At 52.3% G+C, this 21,977-nt stretch overlaps 1 protein-coding gene across 11 annotated transcripts in view; it reads left to right on the top strand.

Moving 5' to 3' along the window:
• DGKZ (diacylglycerol kinase zeta) overlaps window positions 1-21,466 on the top strand; it is a 54,300-nt gene extending 32,834 nt beyond the window's left edge. For 7 of the 11 annotated variants that reach the window (XM_085581798.1, XM_021533395.3, XM_085581800.1 and 4 more), the window contains 27 exons: window positions 696-764; window positions 1,174-1,245; window positions 1,544-1,660; window positions 1,753-1,824; window positions 2,119-2,214; window positions 2,485-2,567; window positions 2,756-2,816; window positions 3,212-3,325; window positions 3,720-3,860; window positions 4,379-4,457; window positions 4,744-4,799; window positions 5,893-5,955; window positions 6,200-6,273; window positions 6,385-6,496; window positions 6,811-7,010; window positions 7,304-7,404; window positions 7,519-7,598; window positions 8,687-8,731; window positions 8,997-9,066; window positions 13,214-13,254; window positions 13,803-13,993; window positions 14,442-14,473; window positions 15,232-15,275; window positions 15,632-15,752; window positions 16,283-16,319; window positions 16,593-16,692; window positions 19,047-21,466. In XM_085581798.1, coding sequence (XP_085437924.1) covers window positions 696-764; window positions 1,174-1,245; window positions 1,544-1,660; window positions 1,753-1,824; window positions 2,119-2,214; window positions 2,485-2,567; window positions 2,756-2,816; window positions 3,212-3,325; window positions 3,720-3,860; window positions 4,379-4,457; window positions 4,744-4,799; window positions 5,893-5,955; window positions 6,200-6,273; window positions 6,385-6,496; window positions 6,811-7,010; window positions 7,304-7,404; window positions 7,519-7,598; window positions 8,687-8,731; window positions 8,997-9,066; window positions 13,214-13,254; window positions 13,803-13,993; window positions 14,442-14,473; window positions 15,232-15,275; window positions 15,632-15,752; window positions 16,283-16,319; window positions 16,593-16,692; window positions 19,047-19,163 — 2,388 coding nt within the window. In that variant the 3' untranslated portion in view covers window positions 19,164-21,466. The remainder of the gene's footprint in view (window positions 1-695; window positions 765-1,173; window positions 1,246-1,543; window positions 1,661-1,752; window positions 1,825-2,118; window positions 2,215-2,484; window positions 2,568-2,755; window positions 2,817-3,211; window positions 3,326-3,719; window positions 3,861-4,378; window positions 4,458-4,743; window positions 4,800-5,892; window positions 5,956-6,199; window positions 6,274-6,384; window positions 6,497-6,810; window positions 7,011-7,303; window positions 7,405-7,518; window positions 7,599-8,686; window positions 8,732-8,996; window positions 9,067-13,213; window positions 13,255-13,802; window positions 13,994-14,441; window positions 14,474-15,231; window positions 15,276-15,631; window positions 15,753-16,282; window positions 16,320-16,592; window positions 16,693-19,046) is intronic. The other 4 variants (XM_021533398.3, XM_085581799.1, XM_085581797.1 and 1 more) reach the window with 1 other exon arrangement.
• Window positions 21,467-21,977: the final 511 nt, after the last annotated feature.

The following is a 21,977-nucleotide window of genomic DNA, read 5'->3' as shown; positions in this document are numbered from 1 at the left end:
GAATAGGATGGGATTTAGGACAAGTGGTACTTCATTACAAAACTTCTGACTCCCTCACAACCACTTCTGCAAGTCCCAGCCCTGAACCCACCGTGAGCCTGCAGGCAGAGCAGTGGTGCTGGCGAGCAGCCTTGCTGCCCACGCTGGGACTGAAGCAGGCTCAGGATTGGCCTGGCGAAAGAGCAGGGGGAAGTGGGTGTGGAGGGCTTTGGGGCTGCCACTCTTCTTGAGGAATATGAAATGAGGAGGTTCACTGCTTAGCTGCAAGCACTTCCATCTTCTTCCCGTGGGCACAAACTGGGATTTTCACACGTTCCACCAGCACATTTTTCACCTGGCTCTAGGGGCATCTGGGCAGAGATGTTAAGGAACAGAGATGTGCTACTGCTTGCCCACTCTCCATTGGATCTGCTTTGTGTGATTCTCAGTCTTTAGTTTCTCTGTCCTCCTTATTTCTTCTGGTTTTAATTCCCTTTTCTTTGAGCATCTTAATTTGGCCTCTTGCCCCCTGATTCTTTGGCTTTGTCTTCTCTCAATGGGTGTGGGGCTGGTGCCTAGGAGCATTGGTTTTGCTGCAAGAGCAGCAGTTGGCTGGCCTGTGTCCATTTCTTCTGCCTGTTCCTGTGTTCCCTCATGCACTGGGCCCTTCACTTTTTTTTTTTTTTTCCAATTTTCTTTTTTTCTTTTTCATTTAGCCCATTGTTGTCCGACATCACTGGGTGCATCGGAGGCGGCAAGAAGGGAAATGTCGGCAGTGTGGCAAGGTGAGAGGGCATCTTGGGCATTTTTCTCAGCCTGAAGGAAACCTAAAGTCAAGTCAGAGACATACACAGAACTGGGAACCAGGGACATCCCACCATTCCTCTTTGGCAGCAAAACCAAGACACGTGCCCTGCTTTTCTCAGTGAAGCACTGCGTAAGTGCTTCCCACATAGAGTAGTTCTTCCCCTGGGCCCAACTAATCCTGAAAGAAATTGTCTTCCTGACATGCTTTCCTTGGGCAATAAGGACACCCCTACAGAGCACAGTGGCCTCCCTGGTGCTGTTGTGTTCAGGACTGTCTGACAAGATCTGGAGGGCTCCAGCTGCAGGCATGCTCTTTGCTAATGTCTTACTGTTGGATGGTAGGAAACTGCAGAGAACTCCCTAAGCCTCTTATCCTTTCTTCCATAGGGTTTTCAGCAGAAGTTTGCCTTCCACAGCAAAGAGATTGTAGCCATCAGCTGTTCCTGGTGCAAACAAGCGGTGAGCAGAGCCCCCCTTTATGCCTTACCAGTCGGTTCTGCGCTGATGACCCCTGCCGGGACTCCCAGGCTGCTGCTCTGCAGCCTGCCCTTAACAGCTCCCCCTCCTGGGAGAAGCTGCACTATGAGCTAGGCAAGCTCCTTGGAGAAACTTTCTCTTCGTTGCCTTCCCATCACAAAATGCCTGCATGGTTTTCATCCAGCACTCCCTGCATTGGCATGGGGGACCTGAGAGGAGGAGATGGTGGCTGTGCCCAGCAAACTGAACAGCTGAGTTTTCTCTCTGTCTTCTTGGCCAGTATCACAGCAAAGTATCATGTTTCATGCTGCAACACATTGAAGAGCCCTGCTCACTAGGGGCTCACGCTGCTGTCGTCGTTCCTCCCACCTGGATTCTGCGGGTCCGGCGGCCCCAGGTAAGTCACTTCAACTCTTGGGACTCTTTCACAGTTCCCACTTGCCCAGTGCCTCCTCACAGGGTTTTCATGTTTGTTTCTTTTCTCTCTAGAATCCACTGAAATCTAGTAAGAAGAAGAAGAGGACATCATTCAAGAGGAAATCCAGCAAAAAGGGGGCTGAGGTGAGACATGAGGGGACTGGGAATGACCTTGTCATAGAAGGGCAAAGGGACTGAATAGTGAGGAACAAGGCTGGGAATAAAAGTGGGCTATTCTGGATCTGCACTGACTTTAAGGAGGCTGAGCTGGAGGGAGGGTGCCTGCTGGCAGGGTGTATCCCAGATATAAAGTTTATGGGATGGCTGGGGTGTTTTCTTCCTCCTGCTTCTGACCTGCATGACATTAGGGCTCAGCTGGAGGTGGCAGTTTGCATTTCCCTTGCTTTGTTGAAGGATCATCTATGGTGTCTCTTTCAGGAGGGGAGGTGGAAACCCTTTGTCATCAAGCCCATGCCAGCTCCTCTCATGAAGCCCTTGCTGGTGTTTGTGAACCCCAAGAGTGGTGGGAATCAGGTATGGCCTTGTCTGGTGTGTCTAAGAAGACACCTCTGTGAGGGCATTGCCATTCAAGTGCTGAGCTCTGATCATAGTTTTAGTGATGTTTCAGCTGCACAAAAGACCACAATGCCAGTTTGCTACCCAGCAGTTCCTACCTCGGCCAGGCTTTGCCTGTGTTCCCTCCAGAATGGTGTTGTCTTAGCCTATCCCCAGGCAGGACCAGATGCTCCCTTCTGCTGTGCACTGAGAACTCGATATTGCCTGAAGTTTTTCTTCTCCCCACAGGGAGCCAAGATCATCCAATCCTTCATGTGGTATCTGAACCCACGGCAAGTTTTCGACCTCAGCCAGGGTGGACCCAAGGAGGCGTGAGTACTGATGGTGGCAGCACCTTTCTCTCCCCCATCTGTGTCCCAGGATTCCTCCCAAGATCTCTTCCCCCATCTCATAGAGGGAGACATGAACGTGGCTTTGTGAATGCCAAGGGCTCTGTGAGGCAGCTGCTGTATAACAGCTTCAGTAACTCTCCCCTCCTCAATCTCCCTGTTCCCCACAGGCTGGAGCTGTACCGCAAAGTCCACAATCTCCGGATTCTGGCATGCGGGGGAGATGGCACGGTGAGTCTCCAGCCCCTCCATCCCATGGTGCCCCTTTGCCCAGTCCTTTCCAGTGCAGACAGCAGCCCTCCTTGTAATCCAGAACAGGGCAAACTGCACTCTGCATCCATGCTACAGCTGGTAGCATAGATGCTGTGGGTCCCCTCATGCACTGTTCTAGGGAGTGCTAGTCTGTAACACGTCTGGATTTGTAGCCCTTTTGAGGGCCAGTGTCCTCACTGGGGCTACTGGTATCTCCTGCAGCACCTGATTAGAGCATTAAAAACTGTGAATAGCCTCAGGTGTGGCTAAGGATACCCCATCTCTGCCCCCTGCCATCACTAGTGCTCTGAGTCACCTCTGCCTGCCTGCTGGTCCCTGAGATAACTAATGTTTGCACTCTCTTGCTTGAGCAGGTGGGCTGGATACTCTCCATTCTGGACCAGTTACGCATCAACCCACCTCCTCCTGTGGCCATCCTACCTTTGGGGACAGGGAATGACTTGGCCAGAACACTGAACTGGGGTGGGGTGAGTGATGGGCACAAGAACCCACTGCTGACAGAGCAGGACTTAGTGGTTCAATCCTTGTTTCAGACACATGGTTGGAGATTTGCACAGGCTCGTGTTTCAACTTCCTGTAAATATAGACCAACAAATAAGTGCAATTGGGATGTTTCTGTTCTTCTGACATTTGAATGATTCTGCATTAAATTATACAAAAGCAATTGCCTTTTCAAATTTTGAAAAATTTTTTTAAAGGAAGATGTATTTTTTAAATTTCAAGTCCCATTTTGATGGGCATTTGAGTAGAGTTGATCTCTTCTACATCTTTTACTCTGAGATGCCTTACTGAAGCCTGCTGTCTTGGGTATATCTCTGTGGGAGGCAGGCATTAGACTCATCAAATACTTCTCTTCACCAGGGTTACACAGATGAGCCTCTGTCCAAGATCCTATCACACGTAGAAGATGGGAACATAGTGCAGCTTGATCGCTGGAACCTCCATGTGGAGCCAAACCCTGACACAAACCCTGAGGAAAAGGATGAGGCAGCTGCTGACAAGGTGAGGCACCTCCTCTCCATGTTCCCTGTGCTAGAGGTCTGCATTCTCTCTTCTGCCACTGGCTTAGGCAGCCCCAGCACCTGGGGCTAACATTCTTGGGTTGGTGTTTCCCTCTCATTCCTCCAATTCCACCATTCTATTCATGGTTCTGAGCCACAGCACTCATAGTAAGAGAGTATGCAGAGTTCATAACTAAATGCCTATCAAAGGTTTTTAACCACAACTTGCAACAGGTATAAGTCCAGTCTTCTGTGAGACTGTTTTCTTTAACAAAAACATGGGTGATTGCAGAAACCTCAGAAAGCAGAATGTGTCCTCCTGGACCATTTCTCTTACCCCTAGGAGCCAGGAACTAATCCATCGTCTCAGGCTGGTGACCTCTGTATTTTCCTAGGGAAAAGGCAGGCAGGATCCCCTCAGCCTCATGAGCAGTAGTGGTGGCTCTGCTGTAACCTGACCTCATCTGTGCCATGGGCACATGCTGGCAGCCTCATCCTTATTCCTCCTTTCCATTTCAGCTCCCTTTGGATGTCTTTAATAACTACTTCAGCCTTGGCTTTGATGCACGGGTGACGCTGGAGTTCCACGAATCCCGAGGTACAGGGTGGTGGCAGGACTTGGTCAGGGTCTGTGGGATGGGCCTGTTCTTGTTTGTGGGTTCCTCAGGAAAGTGAACAAGAAAATTGCTTCAAGGACAGAGCTGGAGGTGAAACATGAGCAGCAAGTCCAAGCTGCAGAGTGGGAAGAGGGGTGCTGCAAAGAAGAGAAGCTGGGGGTAGACCCCTGGCTGAGGCTGGCTGGAGAGCTGTGTATGAGGAGAACTGGCAAGTGAAATATTTCCATGTGTAGGCCAGTGACCTGGACGTTTTTCTCCTTTCCCTAGAGGCCAACCCAGAGAAGTTCAACAGCCGGTTTCGGAATAAAATGTTCTATGCTGGGGTGAGTGTGTGGGGGATATCTGAGCCTGCTGTTGTAGCAGCCTTAACATCAGCTGCAGCACAGTCATGTACCTGCCTCCTGTCTGCACCCTGAACTCACTCATTTAAGCTACATGGACCTTCACATGCACCCAAGCTAAGCCCCCAACCCTAAGCTGGAAAGTTGTTGGAGAAATGCTGCAGCTCTGGGAGTCGCAGCTCCCCTTTGGCTGTGAGTGCTGCTGGCAGTACAACTTGCTCCGTGGCCTGCAGTACAGTTGTTGTATTATCTCCTGCCACTATTGTTCTTGATCTCAAGCTCACGGGTGGTCACCCAGGCAGGACCTCCCTGGAGCTGTGGGAAGGCAGACTGTCCCTCCTGCAGAGGAAAAGGAAGCCTTTCCATAGTCTGCACACTACTTTGGTCTTTTTTTATATACCTTGGACCTGGTATATACCTTTATATACCTTTTTTTATATACCTTACACTTCCTGGCTAATTACACCAGCCTCCTGTGTCTCACCTCTAGAGCTTTGTGTCTCAGTATCATCTTTGTTCCTCTGTCTCCCGATCCTCAATATACTTTCTAGCCATGTGTCTGGTGAGTGGTATTCAAGCAGTACTAAAGGCCGAATGCTGCTCTGTGCCATCTCACATCTGTTCTGCTTGTGTCTCTTTTGCTGACTGCACAGTTAAACCCAAAGGGGACCCATGCTGTCCCTCCTGGAATCTCTAGATGGAGTGACTTCAGCTGTTTTGTGGTACTTCATTACAGCTTGAGACTAAATTTGTCTCTTGTTACATGATTCTCACTGGAGGAGACTCATCTTACCAGCTTTTCTCTGAAGTCAGGACTGGGCTGGCAAGGGAATACTAGAGCATGTTACTAAAGGTGCCTCAAGGTTTTTGGTGGGCAAAATAGCAAGAGAAATGGATCAGGTTGTTTTGGAGGAGAAGAGGACTTCTGATGGTGGATGAAAAGGGGGTTTGCAGGTTTGAGCAGCTGAGGTCTGTGACAGGTCAGTGGCAGGCTGAGTTGCAGGTCAGTGGCAGACTTCCTGGCTGCCCATTCTGGTGAACACCTGGGCACTAACTCTGTCTCTTACCTTGGCAGACGGCCTTCTCCGATTTCCTCACCGGGAGTTCCAAAGACTTGGCGAAGCATGTCAGGCTGGTTGTGAGTGTGCTGGGGTGCTTTGGTCCAGGGAGGGGGTGAGCTGTGGAGGTGTGAGAAATGTCCCTTGGTACACTGAGTATGTCAGGGCTGGGGAGCAGATGGGGAGCTTCCTGGGAGCATTAGCTTCCCCTGACTTGGAGAACATCCACTAGGGAGCAGAGGAGGGATACTATTTCTTCCTAAGTGGGTAGAATGGACCAGGCTCCCCCTTACAGCAGCCTGAATACCCCTGTGTTGTCTCTAGTGTGATGGGACAGACCTGACCTCCAAGATTCAGGACCTGAAGCCCCAGTGCCTGGTCTTCCTTAACATCCCAAGGTGAGCACCCCCAGGACCTGTCTTCATGTGCTGGGCTTTTCACACCTGTGCTGTAGATCCCTGCCTGGGTTTGGGGTGTCAGTCCAGGCATTTCTTGTTGTCCTTTCACAGGTACTGTGCAGGCACCATGCCCTGGGGCAACCCTGGGGAGCACCATGACTTTGAGCCCCAGCGCCATGATGATGGCTGCATTGAAGTTATTGGCTTCACCATGACATCGCTGGTGAGTCAGTGCTGTTACCAGTTGTAGGTAGAAACCAGGGGAGTGAATGGTCCCATTGACCAGGTGTCAGCCAGCCTACAGCTCTGCAGGTCCTCTCTGGAGGAGTTGTGGTGCTGACCTATATGACAGTGTCTGCTCTCTAAGATTTAGGTGAGGTGCTGCTGTCATGCCCTGGTCTCTGTGTCTTCCTTCTCACTGAAATCAAACCTAAGACCCTCAGAACTTGGTTCACTTGTAACATCCAGATGACAGTGGATGTTCCCCTCATCCACATCTCAGTCCATGTTCTGCTCTCACTCTGGACCCTTTTACAGGCTGCCTTGCAAGTTGGTGGCCATGGGGAGCGGCTCTGTCAGTGCCGGCAGGTGGTTCTCACCACATCGAAGGCCATCCCCATGCAGGTGGATGGAGAGCCCTGCAAGCTGGCAGCTTCCTGCATCCACATTTCTCTGCGCAACCAAGCCAACATGGTGCAGAAGACCAAGCGGCGCAACTCCATGCCTCTGCTCAATGAGTAGGTTCCTCAGACTGATCTGCCACCTCCTCTTCAAGGAAGGATGGTTGGCAGGGAAAGGGACAGGACTGATCCGCCACTGACAGAAGCATTTCAGTCCTTTCTTGGGTAAGGTCTGGGAAGGGATCAGGTCACAGAAATAAGGCCAGACCCTGATGCTAGAGAAGCTGCTGGTGCCAAGGTCCCCACCCCAGTTTATACAATATTCTTGCCTGTTTTGGAAGGATTAGGGGAATAAGGAGAAAGCACGGTGTCACTTTATATCTTCCTTTTTCCTTACCCCCTGCACACAGCCAGCAGCCAGTGCCTGAGCGGCTGCGGATCCGGGTGAGCCGAATCAGCATGCGTGACTATGAGGCACTGAACTATGACAAGGAAAAGCTCAAGGAAGCCTGTGAGTGACCAGGGGTGGGAGCTGCAATCCCCATGTCTGGCAAAGCCTGTAGCTAAACTGTGTGAGGTGTTGGGAATGCTGCTCCCTGAGTTGAGCCTATGTCCTGTCCTGCAGCTGTGCCACTGGGTATCATCGTGGTTCCAGGAGACAGTGACCTGGAGTTGTGCCGAACCCAGATTGAGAAGCTGCAGGAGGTGAGTCTGCGTGAAAAGTGGTCATAGCTGAATACTGAGGATGAAGGGACTCAGGGAAAGGATTTCTAAGCCACCTTGACCTGCACACACTACCGCACACACTCTTGCTTTGGGTCATGCTAAGAGGTCATGGTTTGCCTTTACCATGTGGTGGAGGCAGGGTCCCATGCTGGACGCGTTGTTGCTCCCTGCTGTCTGGCAGCTTCTTTTTCACCATTACTCTTCTGACTGTTCTCCAAGCCCAAAAAGAGACCCTGAAAAACTACAGGGTGGTATAAAAAGCCAGCACACATCCTGTGGGGGCTTATAACCATTCAACCATCCACAGGCTCTGGGTTTCCTGTCACAGCTCTGCCTTCTCCAGATGCCTGGATTAGGTTTATACCACTCCCACTCTTCTCATTTGCAAGCACTAATTTTGTGTCCTTGCCAATGTACTAGCATGTGTCTGTGACCTGTACACAGATTGTATTACTCTTGCTCCTGGTGAACAATGCCTTCCGAACCCATAGTGTGGCTCCTGGTGCTGCACTGCTCAATCTGATTGTTGCACAGAAGATTGAAGGGACCTTTCTTAGTCTGCTGCTATCTGGCTCTTGTGCCTGTGGGAACCCCATCCAGTGTATGTGTAGAGCCCCTCAGAGCTGAGTTGCAGAGCTGCTTGCCTGGGCTGGCACACTGGCATCTGCCTCTTGCTGTGCCTACTGTGTATGCGTGTCCCCTGCCCGCTTTGTGCCCAGACACTGGTGAGGACACACAGGCAGGCACATGGCTAGCAGCTCCTGGGTTCACAGGGTAATGCTCTCCTGCTGCATCAGTGTGGTAGATGAATGCCCCTGCAATCTCCTGCACCTTTAAAAATGTGCAGTGTGGCTGGTGTTTCTTGGTTACCTTATAGTTTACCTCTTCTCACTCCTTGGGCAAGCTCTGTGCTCTGACCTTAAAGCCAGGCAAGGACCAGGTACCTCGGCCAGACAGTGTGTAAAGCCAGATATGGCAGCACACATCAAGCAACTCCAATGGGATGAGAGAGGGACTGGGGGGCTGCTCAGACACAGGCTGTAACAGGACACCTTGCCTTTCTGCAGGATTTCCCTGCGCAGCCCTCTGCTTTAGAGCGCCTGTTCTTTCAGGTGTGTATGGCCTCTCTCTGTCCTCTGGGCCCATCTGTCATATCCACTGTGCCAGTCTCCTGGGCTCATCTTGTGACACTGCTCTACAGTCAGCTCCAGTCTGCCCCATGGTGCTCTCTGCTGCAGTGTGCTGTGCCTGTGTTCAATTTCATACAAGTACCTGTGGTCCTCTATGTCTGCATGGACCTCCCAAAGCAGGAGCAATGCTCTGAAGAGAGATGCAGAGACCATAAACTACATCTTTATCCTCTCTTTTATTATGCAGGAGGGAGATGGAGCCAAGCCGAAGACACTGTCATTCCAGAAGCTGTCACCCAAGTGGTGCTTTCTGGACTGTGAGTATCACCCTCCCCTAAGAGCATTGACTGGGTTTGATGATGGGCTAGCAAGGTCCTCTGGTCTGTCAGCTCAGTGAAGGTAGGGGATGGAGATCCACATGGCTGCAAAGTTCCAAGTGTTATCACCGCCTTAGAAACCACAGAAGCACCTGAGAATTAGGGCGTAGGAATTACAGCTCCTATGCCCAAAAAAAGTGAAGGAATCAGTAGCCCAACTGAAGTGCATTGACACCAATGCATGCAGCATGAGCTACAGACAGGAGCCAAAAGATATGGCAGAGCAAGAAAACTATGACATAGTTGCCATCACAGAGACATGGTGGGACAAGTCACACAACTAGGATGCTGCAATGGATGGCTCTGAACTCTTCAGAGGGGACAGGCAAGGAAGAAGATCAAGCTGATCTCTTCCTATGTCAAGATGACCTGCTCAGTGGTCATCTTGAGTGAAAAGCTGTGGATGTTGTCCACCTGAAGTTCAGTAAAATGTTTGACACTGTTTCCCGCAGCATTCTCCTGGGGAAACTGGCTGCTCATGGCTCACCTGAGTTCACTGTTCACTGGACAGAAAACCAGTTGGATGGCTGGGCCCAGAGAACGGCGTGCCTGGAGTTATATCCAGCTGACAGCCAGTCACCAGTGGACATCCCCAGGGCTCAGTATTGGCCTGGTCCTGTTTATTGTCCTTATCAGGCTGATGAGATCAAGCACACCTCAGTCACTTGCAGATAAGTTGAGTGGGAGTGTTGATCTCTGTAGAGGGATCTGGACAGGCTCATCATGGGCCAAGGCCAATTGCATGAGGTTCAAAAAAGTAAATGTCCTGTCCTTGGGTCATAACCACCCCATGCAGTGTTGCAGGCTGGAGGAAGAGGGGCTGGAAAGCTGCACAGCAGAAAAGGACCTGGAAGTACTTATCAACGGCAGCTGAATATGATTCAGTGTGTGTGTGTGCCTGTCAGGATCTGATTACTAAGATTCTTAGGAATGCCCCTGCCCAAATTAAGGTGCAAATGAGACCATATGTCAGTAGTATGGGTTTTATTTGACAGTAAATATGAGAGAGAGAGACAGAGACAAATAGAAAACAGATGGGAGGGACAGAAAGAGAGTAACAGGGACAGAACAAGGAAAAGTATCACACTCCGTGGATCCCAGTGATGCTCCACTGGTTCTCTCCAGCTGGTCTTCTTGGTGGTGAAGGTCCCCCTGAAAATAATAGAATCTGATGGGTTGATATACACTCAGGCCAGGTAGGAACATCCAAGCAGCTCCCCGGGGTAGGGGGTGAGTTTGCCATTGTCTCTTCCACATTTGTTGCATTACATGCAGTCCTGTGGTGCAAGGCCTCAGGAATGACTATGGGTGTACCTCGGGAGGTTTTGATGGATTAGTGCACCCCTTCAGCTGCCCTCACATGAAAGTCCTGTGGATGTGGCCGTCCCAGGGTTAGGAGTTCCATAGCCAGTTTGTGCAAGGGAGGATAGGTTCACAGCCCAAAAGCAGAGGTTACAACACACCAAAACTTTTTCCCCGCACCTCAGTTGGGGGGGGAGCAAATCTGTGCAAACCTGCTCCTAGCAAATTTGTCTGTGGGCTACGGCGTCCCCCATCCCAAAGCAAGCCAAAGATGATTCTTAGCATGACTGCTGGGTTTGGCTCACATTCTTGTCCTTGTTTACTTGTTTGTTTCAGGTGATTGAAGAATGGGTTTTCCCTTTATTTAATTTCAACAGTTTGACTTTCAGTCCAAAGTCCCAGTCAGGTATCTTCAAAGAGGCTTCTTCGGTTGTAGCATTTTTATACAGTTTTCATATAGTTACAATGAGTAAAACTTTATACCATTGTTTGAGGCATGAACTATTTCAGTCTCTGACAGTGTCCAGGTGGCCAAGAAGGCCAATGGCCTCCTGGCCTGGATCAAGAAAAGTGTAGCCAGCAGGACCAGGGCAGTGATTGTCTCCCTGTACTCAGTGCTGGTGAGGACACACCAGGAATCTTGCATCCAGCTTTGGGTTCCTCACTGCAAGAAAGACATCGAGGTACTGGAGCATGTGCAGAAAGGGGCAATGGAGCTGGTGAAGGGTCTGGAGCACAAATATTGGGAGGTGTAGCTGAGGAAGCTGGGGTTGGTTAGCCTGGAGAAAAGGAGGCTGAGGGGACACCTTATCACTCTCTACAACTGCTTGGAAGAAGGTTGTGTCAAATTGTGTTGGTCTCTTCTCCCAAGTAACAAGCAAGAGGATGAAGGGAAATGAATGACCTCAAGTTGCATCAGGGAGGCTTTTTTTCCCACTGAAAGGGGGATCAAGCCTTGGAACAGGCTGCCCAGGGAAGTGGATGAGTCCCCATCCCTAAAGATACTTAAAAGATGTGTAGATGTGGCACATAGGGATGTGGTTTAGGAATGGACTTGGCAGGGTTGGTTTAATGGTTGGACTCAAATGACCTTAAGGGTCTTTTCCAACTTAAGCAATTTTTTTCGATCATTCTGTGATTCTGTGAATTTGGGGGGCGAGAGAACAGACATTCAGTGACAAGCAAGAGGGAACCATGAGGCCTGGGACTCGCGGATGTTTGGGTCTTTGGGGCTGAGCAGAGCAGTGCTTTCCCCCAGGCTGCATGTCTGACTGCTGACCCGGAGTGGAGCAAAGGGAGTCTGTGGTTCTCTTGCCCTGGAGCTGAAGGCAGCTTGGTGGCATGCGTTTGTCACTGCGGGACTGCTGGGGATGCTCTCCTGTGCTGTGCAGGCAGGGGGCCCCCCTGCTCCAGCATGCTCGGGCTCACCGTGAGCATAGCAGTGTTATGGGAGAGCAGCCTCACTGCTAGGCTCCAGCTGCTGCTTCTCCCCTGCCTGAAAGTTGTTTTGTCTTCTCCCTTTGCATTATCTGACCAAGAACCTCCCTCCGTACCTGGAAGCTGGCTGAGTGAAATGCCCACTGGTAGCATTTCATCTCTCTGATAGCCCAGCAAGCAGCAAGTAGACCACAGCAGAGCACAGCCATGGGTTACAAAGTGGGCCTGGGAAGCTTCGTGCTAGGCAGACAGGGTGCAACTTCTCCCTTCAAGGTTCCAGCCCTGCTGGTGCTGCTGCTCCCAGGTGTCACTACCAGGATTGCTATACCAGAGCCACTTTCCCTTCTGCCAGTCTCCCAGCAGCAGGTTCTGGGCTCAGGAAAATGTTTCAGGAAAGAGATTAGAGTCTCATTCAATACAGCACAGGTTCATTCAGGTAGCTGAATTATAGGCTTTGAACAATAGCTCCCTGGATGCAAATACCAGGATAAACATGGCTCTTTCACTCCTCTCATCTGCTCTAGCACATCCCAACTCTGTTTGCAGAGAGACTTCCTTGGGTCTGCAAGGATCCCACTGCAGCAACTCTCCTGGACTGGCACCAGCAGCCTGTCAGGATATTGGGGAAATGCTTCCCTGCGTAGGAATCCAGCTGTGCTGTCACTGTGCTCTTACCTTTTCTGGTCTCCTTTGGTGATGCCCTAAATCCGTAACCCATCTCTGCTCTCCTGGGGATGCCAGCTGTGTGTGTCTGGCTCCAGCATAGCCACTTGCTCTGTTGGAGCTCCTCTCTCTCTGTGGTAATCTCTTCTCTAAGGAAGAGGGATGCACTCAGGCTGGAGGCTGATTTGAAGCTCTCCTGCTATCCTAAGAGACAGGGACTTGGATCTACAGCTGGTGTTGCTTGGATCTACAGCTGCATGCTCTGTTGTGCCTAGCAGTGACATGCCTCATGAAGGTCCTTAGTCAAGTCAGCAGGGGGCTGAACCCTCTCTTCTCCCAGCCTCATGTAGTGTCCCCATTTCTGTGTCCCCAGCACTGTTCAACAAGGTGCACCATGTTTGTCACAGCAGTTCCTCACGTGGTATAAGTGAATGCTGAGGTGTGCGCTGCACATCCCTGAGCTTCATCTGCTTGGGATAATGCTGAAGCACCTGAAAGCCTCCAGACAGGCTATGGCATCAGCTAGTTGTGTTCTTGCCTTACCTGTGGCTCCCTGCCAGGAGTCATTGAGGAGGAGGTAGTAAGCAAAGTGGCTGGATAGCTTGCTGTCACTCATGTTGGGAAGAGGCCATCTCCTTGTCTCACACCAAGGATCAGCCCATCTTGTTCTGTTCCTGTCTTACAGCAACCACGGCCGATCGGTTCTACAGGATAGACCGTGCACAGGTGAGTGCAGCCTCATCCTGCACCATCAGCTCCTGGGAAGTGCTTGGGTGTCCCACCTGCACGCAGACCAACAGGCAGGCATAGCCTTAGGGCCACACAGGTCTCATACCACTGCCCTGGCCTTTGGCATCACGAGCCTGGCCCAGGACCAGGCTCGGCACCTCCAGGTTTCTAGAGAAAAGGGAAGAAGCCTGGGTGGTAGCATAGAACCTTGGTTGAAAGCTGCCTGCAGGGCTCTCCAGTGGGTAAGGAATAGCAAACATAGGAAGACTGGCTGGGGACCCGCCAGCTGAGATCATCTTCACCAGCACTAGATACTTTCCCTAATGATCTGGGGAGGGGGAACATGGAGATAAGGTTTACAGGGTTGCTAAGACAGCAGGAGACAGGAAACCTGAAAAGACCAAGGAGATGCAAAGGCACAAGACTCTTCAAGCCACCATTGCTCTGTCGTGCAAATGGGTGGGCCACAAACCATTGGGATATGAGGGGATGTAGTCTTGCAGAAGTTGCTTCTGAGAAAGCATGTCCTGACTTGTGTCTTTCAGGAACACCTCAACTATGTGACAGAGATCTCTCAGGATGAGCTCTATGTGCTGGACCCAGAGCTAGTGGTCACTCAGACTGTGAGCACTTCTCCTGCCATGCCTGACCTCGTGGACTCATCTGCCACATCCCCTGGACACCATTTTGCATTTCCTTCCTGTCCTTCCTCTCCACCCTCCTCTCCTGCCCCCAGGTGAGTTGAAATGGGGGTGCTGGGCCTCAGGAACAATGGGCAGTGACAGGAGAGCTAGCCAACCCTGAGCCAGATTACAGGGGAGCTCCCTGGAAGTAAGCAGGAATTCAGTGTTGAGTAAGACCAAGGGATGAGATGCCATCCTGTTTTCCCTATTCCTCTCCCAGTGCTGCCCTAGGTAATGGGGCATCACCAGGTGGCTCAGCCATGGGGTCAAGCTCCAGCACCTGGCCTGTGGGGCAGAGGACAAGGGTTTCTTTCAGCCAAACTAAGGCCAGTGATGAGTATGGTGCCAGGAGTAGCAGTAGAAATGGGAGTGGGGATGGGGAGGAACCCAGATCAGGAAAGAAGGAGTGCCACGGGCAGGTTCTCCATCCCTCTACTGGTGGCATGCACATTAGGGCCAGGACTGGCAGGGTAAGTTACACTTTCTCTTCTTCCCTTCCAGTGCTGAGCCTGAGCGCTGCCTCCCACATAAAGGTGAGTGGAGTCCTACCCCTGGTCATACCTATCCCTCTCAGGCTGCGCTCTTGTTTTCCTGCCCATGGGGTTTTTTGGCCTATCCTTTCCCTGGTGAGCAGGGAGGAGCCCTGTTGTTCCATGTGTTCTGAAACATGGAGCCCTGTGGGCAGGCGACCCAGAGGTGAGCACAACAGACCTGACAGTGATTTGTGGAGTGGCCCAGCCAGGCGCCTTCCCAGCTCCAGCATGCGGGAAATTATGTGGCAAGGGGTTAATCCCCCACCTGCAGAACTGAGAGTTGTGAACTGGGTTGGGAGGCTGTCTCTGCCTCTCCCTGGGGAGGTGGGAGCACTAGATCAGGGGCCTCACCAAGCTGAACAAATGGAAAGAGTTTCCTGAAGCTTGATTGGAGCCTGGAGGTGTGAGTGAGTCATTGGTGAGAGGCATCTTGGCTGCTGGCTGATGCTCAGGAGACCCGCTCCCCATTTTCATCATAAGTTATCCTGCCCAAGGGCAGAGACTACTCCCCCTGCACCTCCCTAGGGCTGAGATCTGGCTGCAGCCCTTAGCTACATGGTGTCTCTTTCCTTTCCCTGGTTTGTCCCTTGCATTCCCAAAGGTGGAGAAGCCATGTACATGCAGTCTGACCAAGAGGTTAATCCCTGGAGGAGCTTGTGCTCCTGCTCCACACCTCTGGTGCCCAGATCTTGTCTCCAGGATTAGATAAGCAGTGTTGCAGATTGACTTTTCTGACCCTGATGTGTCTCTCTTTGCAGATGACCTTCTGATAGAAGCTGCCAAGAAGGGCAACTTCAGCAAGGTAGGTGCTCCGGCAGCCTGCTGCAATGAGCAGCCAAGGCTGGCTCCTGGGCTGGTGTGCCCCTTGGGCTAAGGGGAGCCCTGCCAGCCATACTCCCCAGTTGCCCTGGAGCAGCACTGTCAAGGGCCTTCCTTAGGAGTGGTGGCTAGAAACCAGGCAGGCTTCTGCCACGAGCCCTGGTTCGTCTCCTGGGAGACACAAAGGGAAGGGAAGGGACTTGGTAACATGGCTGAGCTGGACAAAGCTCCCCACCAGCACCAAATATCCACACAACCTGTCAGACACTCCAGGTACATAATGCTGGGGCTTAGAGCTGGAAAATGCAACTCATCCTGAGCAATCTGACAATCCTGTAGTTTCAAGAGCTGCACCGAGCTGGAAAAGACCTGATGGTGCGAGATTCCTCGGGCCAGACCGTCCTCCACCATGCTGTCAAATCAGGAAGCAAGGACATCGTCAAATACATCATTGAGAATGGTGAGCTGGAGTCAGAGTGCCACTCTTAGCAAAGGAGCCTGGCAGCCAAAAGAAATCAACCCTCTGCTCAGAGGGAGTGCTCCTGGGCTTAGATCCCTTCCCTCTGGGTTTGCTACATCATCCTTTTGGTGTATGAACTTTTCCTGGCATCTGTCTGCCAGTACTGGGGTGTCCTCATGGCTATTGCTGCATCCTGGCAGGGATCAGTATGCCTCTGGGAAACTGCTCAGTGTCTTGCGTCTGCCTTCAGGGCAGCTGACCTGTTGTTTTTGGCAGTTACCACTGAAATACAGACAGCTTTATTTTTATTTAGATATTTCTCTATAGTGAGTCCACAACCAGTTCTTCTTTGCTGGGATCATCTGGGCTCAGATGTAATTGCTGACCTGACTTTTTTGGAGCTAGGACTTTTTCAGGCAGCATGAAAATAGCAGCCCCTATGGAATGATGCAGACTGTGACCAGGGAGTAGGCAGGTCTGTCTCTGCCCCAGAGCCAGGTCTCACTCACCTGCACTCTTTCTTTCCACAGCTCCTTCAGAAATCCTTGATGCCACAGAGGAGGAGAAGTAAGTCGCTGCCTGACTTGCATTACCTGTTGGCCAGACCCTCTGTGAACTGACCAGTTATAGGGGCACTTCAGCTGCCTTTGTTCTAATTGCCAGCCATGATTCCCAGTCAATTTTGGACAGACTGCCCCTGAGTAGCACTCCCTCCTCTGCCTGCACAAACACACAATCAGCTCCTGCTGCTGCTGAATTGCTGTCCCTTGCTGCCACCTGCATGTGCTGATTGTCCCTGTTCAGAGGGACATCTCACATCTCCTGCTTTCTCCTCCTCAGCGGTGAAACCAGCTTGCACCAGGCTGCAGCCTTACGCCAGCGCACTATCTGCCACTACATCGTGGAGGCTGGGGCCTCGCTCATGAAGACAGACCTGCAGGTGACAGCGGGAACGGTGGCAGTGGGACTTTCTGGGGCAACCAGAGGGCTGGCAAGGAGTAGAACCAGCAGGAGAGCAGAGCAGTGGTGCTTTGGGTGAGGTGTTTGCCAGTCAGAGAGGAGGTGACATGGAGTACTCATACTTGCCCAGTAGAGCCCAGCTACAGAGGGGTTAAATCCCTCTTCTCCTGGCGCTTCTCTCCCTGTTGTTTTATTAAATTAGAAGCAAGGGGCTGGAATGTCTCATCCCTGTCTCCCCCTTCCCACCCTCAGGGGTCAGAGCAAGGACATTCTCCCTGAAAGCTCCCTCCCAGCTGCAGGACTCCTCTGCTCTCCCCCACTGGCAGTCATGGTGGGGGATCTGGGAGCTCCTCTTGTCGGGTGAAGCTGGCCTGCTGGAAGCAGGAGCAAGCAGTGGCAGCACTTCCTCTCACATGCCGAGTTAATTGAGCTGTGCCTTAGTGTCAGGGAATTGTGCCAGCTCTGGCAGAAGAGATGCAAAAGGGGAGGGCTCCGGGCCATATTTTGGTACAGGAGGTTCCCAGGGCTGGCATATGGCAGAGAGGATGTGGTCAGATCTCTCTGGTGGAGGCTTGTAGTGATGGGCTGTAGCAGAGGTGATGTAGAACAAGCCAAGAAGGTGCAATCTGTGGGTCTGGGACACCCATTAGGAGTCCATTTGGGGGGTGATGGTGATGGTGGAGCTTGGGTTCAATTTAGACAATGCATATCCCTGTTAGGCAGCTGCCAGGAGAATGCAGTACAGATAATCTCTGGCTCCCCATCTCTCTTCCTTGGTCTTGTCTAAGGCTTAGGCCTTGCACAGTGCCCAGAGTGGGGCTGGCCTGAATGGAGAGTCAGCTGGCAGAGGCAAAAGGCATGGCCCCTCTCTGTCCCCAGCCCCCTCATTTACTTGAAGGAGAGGAACAGCCCCCAGCCTGCCAGCACAAAAAGAAACCTTGCTCAGGCATGTGGCTACCCCAGGGAATCGGTTTGCACATGCCTGTGCAAAAGCATGTCGCATGTTGGGTTTGTGGCTGCCTGGGGACCCCGCTGTGCTGCTGACTGACCTCTCAGGGGCTCCGGGTCACAGCCTGCCTGCACAGGCAGGATCCACCTCATTAGAAACCCCAGACCTGTAGCACAGGTTTGGAGCAGACTGATCCCACTCCCTGCCTTGGTGAGGGAGGCTGAGCCTTATCAGTTGGAGCGCCTCAGCCCAGCTGGGCAGGGAGGCCCTGGCAGCTCCGGTTTCAGGCTGCAGGCAGGAGTGATGCAGAGGGGCTTCTGCAGGGGAACAGGAAAGAAGCTTAATTCCTCTTCTGTTAAATGAGTGATTGCATTCAGGGGATGTGGGGAGGAGGCCATCAAGGAGAGCCAGCACCAAAGCACAGAGTAGTTGGGCTCTGTCCTCTGATGGTGTGGCTGCTGGGGGTTGTGTGCAGGACCATGAGGTGTGCTCAGTCATGGGGTGCACATCCCAAGGAGATTTCTTGCTGCGTGATACCTCTCTGCAGCCACACATGGATGGGCTTTTGTGCACAGCCACACCGAGGCCCAACAGAGGCTGCATGTCTGACCATTGTTTCTGATGGAGAAATATAGCTGTGGGCTGCTCTCGAGGCCTCAGCACACTGCTGCAGCTGCCTGTGCCTGCTGTGCACCAGGGGATGAGCCGGGCAGGATGGGTTGCCCTTCCAGGGCTGGTTTTCAATGAGAATGGCAGAGCCAGGTTTCTGTGGTCTTTCTCAGTGGCACAGCAGAGCCTGAGCACTTGGAGAGGTGGAGCAAGGAGCAGGGGGAGGGAAGGGGGAGAGGAGACAGAGCTGGGAGCTGTTAACAGATTTGCTTTTTATGGAGTGTGGGAGTTCATTAGTGGACACAATCCAGATGGCTGCAATAAGCTGGTGAAATGTGATCCTCCTCCGGGACCTGGAGTGCTAGCCAGGCTGTGCGAGGGGAGGGGGGTTGGTATGCTTGGGCATTCCCCAGACATACCCCTCATTCCTCACCCTTTCCCGCCTGCCTCCCCAGCACAGGGGAAGAGCAGGTCAGGGGGACCAGCCTTTGTCTCTTCTTGGGTGACTTGTGTTGCCCAGAGTCAGTCATGTCCTAGCCCATGCCTGGAGCTGATGACTGTTTGGGGGACAGCTCCCAGGCCTGCAGCAGTCAGGCTCCTCAGGAGCACACTTTGATCCCATGGTGAGCAAATGGGCATTTGGCTTCCACCTGACTTGGGATTTGACTGCAGGCTCTGCTGGACCCAGCCACATGGGAAAATGGGGACGTCTTTGGGTGCCAAAACAGCATTTAGACAGCGTTCAGCGCTCTTGACATCTTGTCTCCCCCGCACAGGGAGACACCCCGAAACATCGTGCTGAGAAAGCCAATGACCCCGACTTAGCTGCCTACCTCGAGAACCTACAGCACTACCAGATGATCCAGAGGGAGGACCAGGAGACAGCTGTGTAGTGCTTGGCATGCCTTAGCCGGAGCCCACTCATGCAGGATAAGAGTACAATGCCAACTGGCAGAGCTGTATCTGGCCCGACCCTCCCCAGATGCCAACCTGGTCCCTGGAGATGGATACAGAAGAGCTCTGCCCCAGGCTGGGCTGGAACTCTGATTATGAGGACAATGGATATTTCAGACTTGAAGCCTGATTCTTTGTGTGTCTACCCCTTCACCTTTCATTCACCACGTTCCCTGCCCTAGGTGGGCTCTATCCCCAGCTATGCTGGAGCAGGTCAGGCTGAAGCCCCCAGTCACCCATGTTCGTGGGAGCAATGCCAGTGCCTCCTCCACAGGTTCCTACCTATAATCCTTGTGGGATATCATTGCTCAGCCCCTCTCTCTGCTGGCAGTGCTCCTCTTTTAGGTGCTTGGCTAGGTTTGTGTCCTGTTCCTCCTCTCCTGTCTGGCACAGCTGTGGGAGGCACAGGCTGCATGGACAGACTGCAGAGGCTGTGAGTCGCAGACGGCTCCAAAGGAAGCACCACAACTTACTGGCCCTGCCTTCTTCTCCCTCCTGGGGCTGCACCAGATCTCTGTGTTGCCCTATCCAGAGCCTTCTGCAGCAGGAGGGAAGTCACTTTTGCATCCAGCCTTTCCTCAGAGCATCTGGGTCTGGTGCAGCTTGAAGTAGGGCAGCAGGTGCTGTCCTGATGGGCCTTTAGTGCTCAGTCAGCAGTCTGACTCAGGGCCGGGATGCCATGGAGGAAGGCTACCAAACCCTCCCACCACGCTTCTCTCCATGGGGCTGGGTGGAACAGTTTGCACATCCACTCTGCTGAGCGTCTCTTTGTGAGCCTGCTGCAGGATGGTGGAGAGCTGCACTCAACTGGTGCAGTGGCAGCAGTGACACCTGTTATATTTCCCAAATGCTGACTTAGATTCAGCTGCCCTCCTTGCTTCAGTTTCCCCAGCAATGCTAGACTTGGCACAGGGCTGGATGGGCAGTGCTGGGGTCAGTGCTGCTCTCAGGGATCCCCTCCTTCCCCCCAGCCTGGCAACATGCATCCTCTTAGGCTGAGACTCCTGGTATTCCCCAAACTGGGCACGTGGCTTTGCAGGAAGCTCACACAGCTGAGACACAGCCCGTTTGGGCAGACCATGAACTCACCCTCTCCAGTTTTAATAGAAAGAGGGATTTGGATTCCCAGGAACCATCAGGGCTCCTAGCCCTGGGTCATGCCTGCAGTGGGAAGGAATTTCACCAACCACCTGCCATGGGGCATGAGGCACCACAGTCTATCTCCCCTGTTGTTGCTGTGAGTGTTTGATGCCAAGACATCAAGCCAGGCCTTTTAAAGAGCATCAAGCAATGCTTTTGCAGAACTGAGTCTCTAAGACCAGGAGGTGGTGCCCACAGAGGAGGAAATCTGATGGCTCTGAGCCTAGCAGACCTGCTTGGCACTCTTGGGTGTGCAGTGGTCGTGAAGAGGGTTGCTGTTCACATCTTGGCTCTAGGAGAGGATACTACTGCTGCCTTGAGTGGTCTGTGCAGTCCCTCTGCACTCACACGCAGGCTGTGCCCACTGGGTAGTGCTGGGGTGGCACCGTTTGAATCCCTCCTACTACCAAGAAAAGGGTATGAGGATACTGTAGGGAACCAGAATACCCTTCAGACTTTTTGCCCAGGGGCAGGGTTTCCCTGAAGGATGGGGAATGCTGTACTAGGGAACGGAGGCGCAGGGCAGTGCAGGGTGCCCAGGGACCACTGTCAGTATTGGCAAATAATAATGATAGTGTACTAATGCATTGACATCTAGGACACGCCAGAAGTGCCTAGAGTTCTTATCAGCACTGCTGGCAGGCCACTGATAAACAAGGCACTGTCATCTTCTCAGAGGTCCATACCACTGCTGCCCCAGGTGGGATGCCCAACTTGGCCCAGAGGCATTTAAAGCCTCAGCTTTCCCCTTTCTCCCTTATAGTTTTTGTACAGGTAGTTGAGAGACACACTGTCCCCCTCCCTGCCTGGCCCCTCCGTGCACCTGTGAGCTGAGTTGCTGTGCAATTCCAAGTCTGCTTATATTTTGGTGAAGAAGGAGGAGGTGTTGGTTACCCTGTCCCCCTGAGGGCAGGGGTTCTGTGCAATACCTGGGTCTGTGTGTCTTAGACACTGTCGTAGGATTGTATTTTTGTAACTATGTGAGGGTGCTGGCTCCAGCCAGCCCAGGGCCTGGCACGAGCCTGTGTTCCCATTGCTTTTCAACTTTGACTGTTTGGATGTTTTTGTTTCTTGCCATTGAAATAAAGAGATTGATGTTTTAGTTCCTGTCTCCTGTTGCATCCACAAGATTGCAGTGGCAACGGATGCCCTGCATGGCACAAACAATGTTGGATCCCAAGGCCTCTGCCCCTGTCCAGACTTGGGGGTATTTTTGGGAGTTCCCTGCTGGCCAACGTCCTTGTTTACTTCCTAGCACAGCATCCTTCTGAGACTGTTGCTAGATACAGGGTCTTTGTCCTGAGGGATCTTCTCCATTCTGCGTCATACATCAACGCGCAGTGTAATTTGGGAAAGGGAGAAAGTGCGCTGCCTTCCCAAGTGATCCAGGAGGCCTTGGAAGCATGAGTCAGCAGCCTGCTATTCCTCCTTGGGGCAAAGGCAGCAGCCCCAGCAGCTGCCGCAGCTGTCAGTGGAAACTAGAGCAGCATCCAGCCTCCAGTTTCAAAACATTTGTTGGCCTTTTTTTGTGGTGAGCTGTCCCCAGCCATGCTGCTCTGTGGGAGATAAGCCTGCCAGGGGCTCTTGCTTTTCATTTCCAGCTCCAGCAGGGA

The sequence above is a fragment of the Lonchura striata genome, chromosome 5 (genome assembly GCF_050655825.1).
Source record: "Lonchura striata isolate lonStrDom1 chromosome 5, ASM5065582v1, whole genome shotgun sequence".
Lineage (NCBI taxonomy): Eukaryota > Metazoa > Chordata > Aves > Passeriformes > Estrildidae > Lonchura > Lonchura striata.
This window is presented reverse-complemented; position numbering and strand designations above follow the sequence as displayed.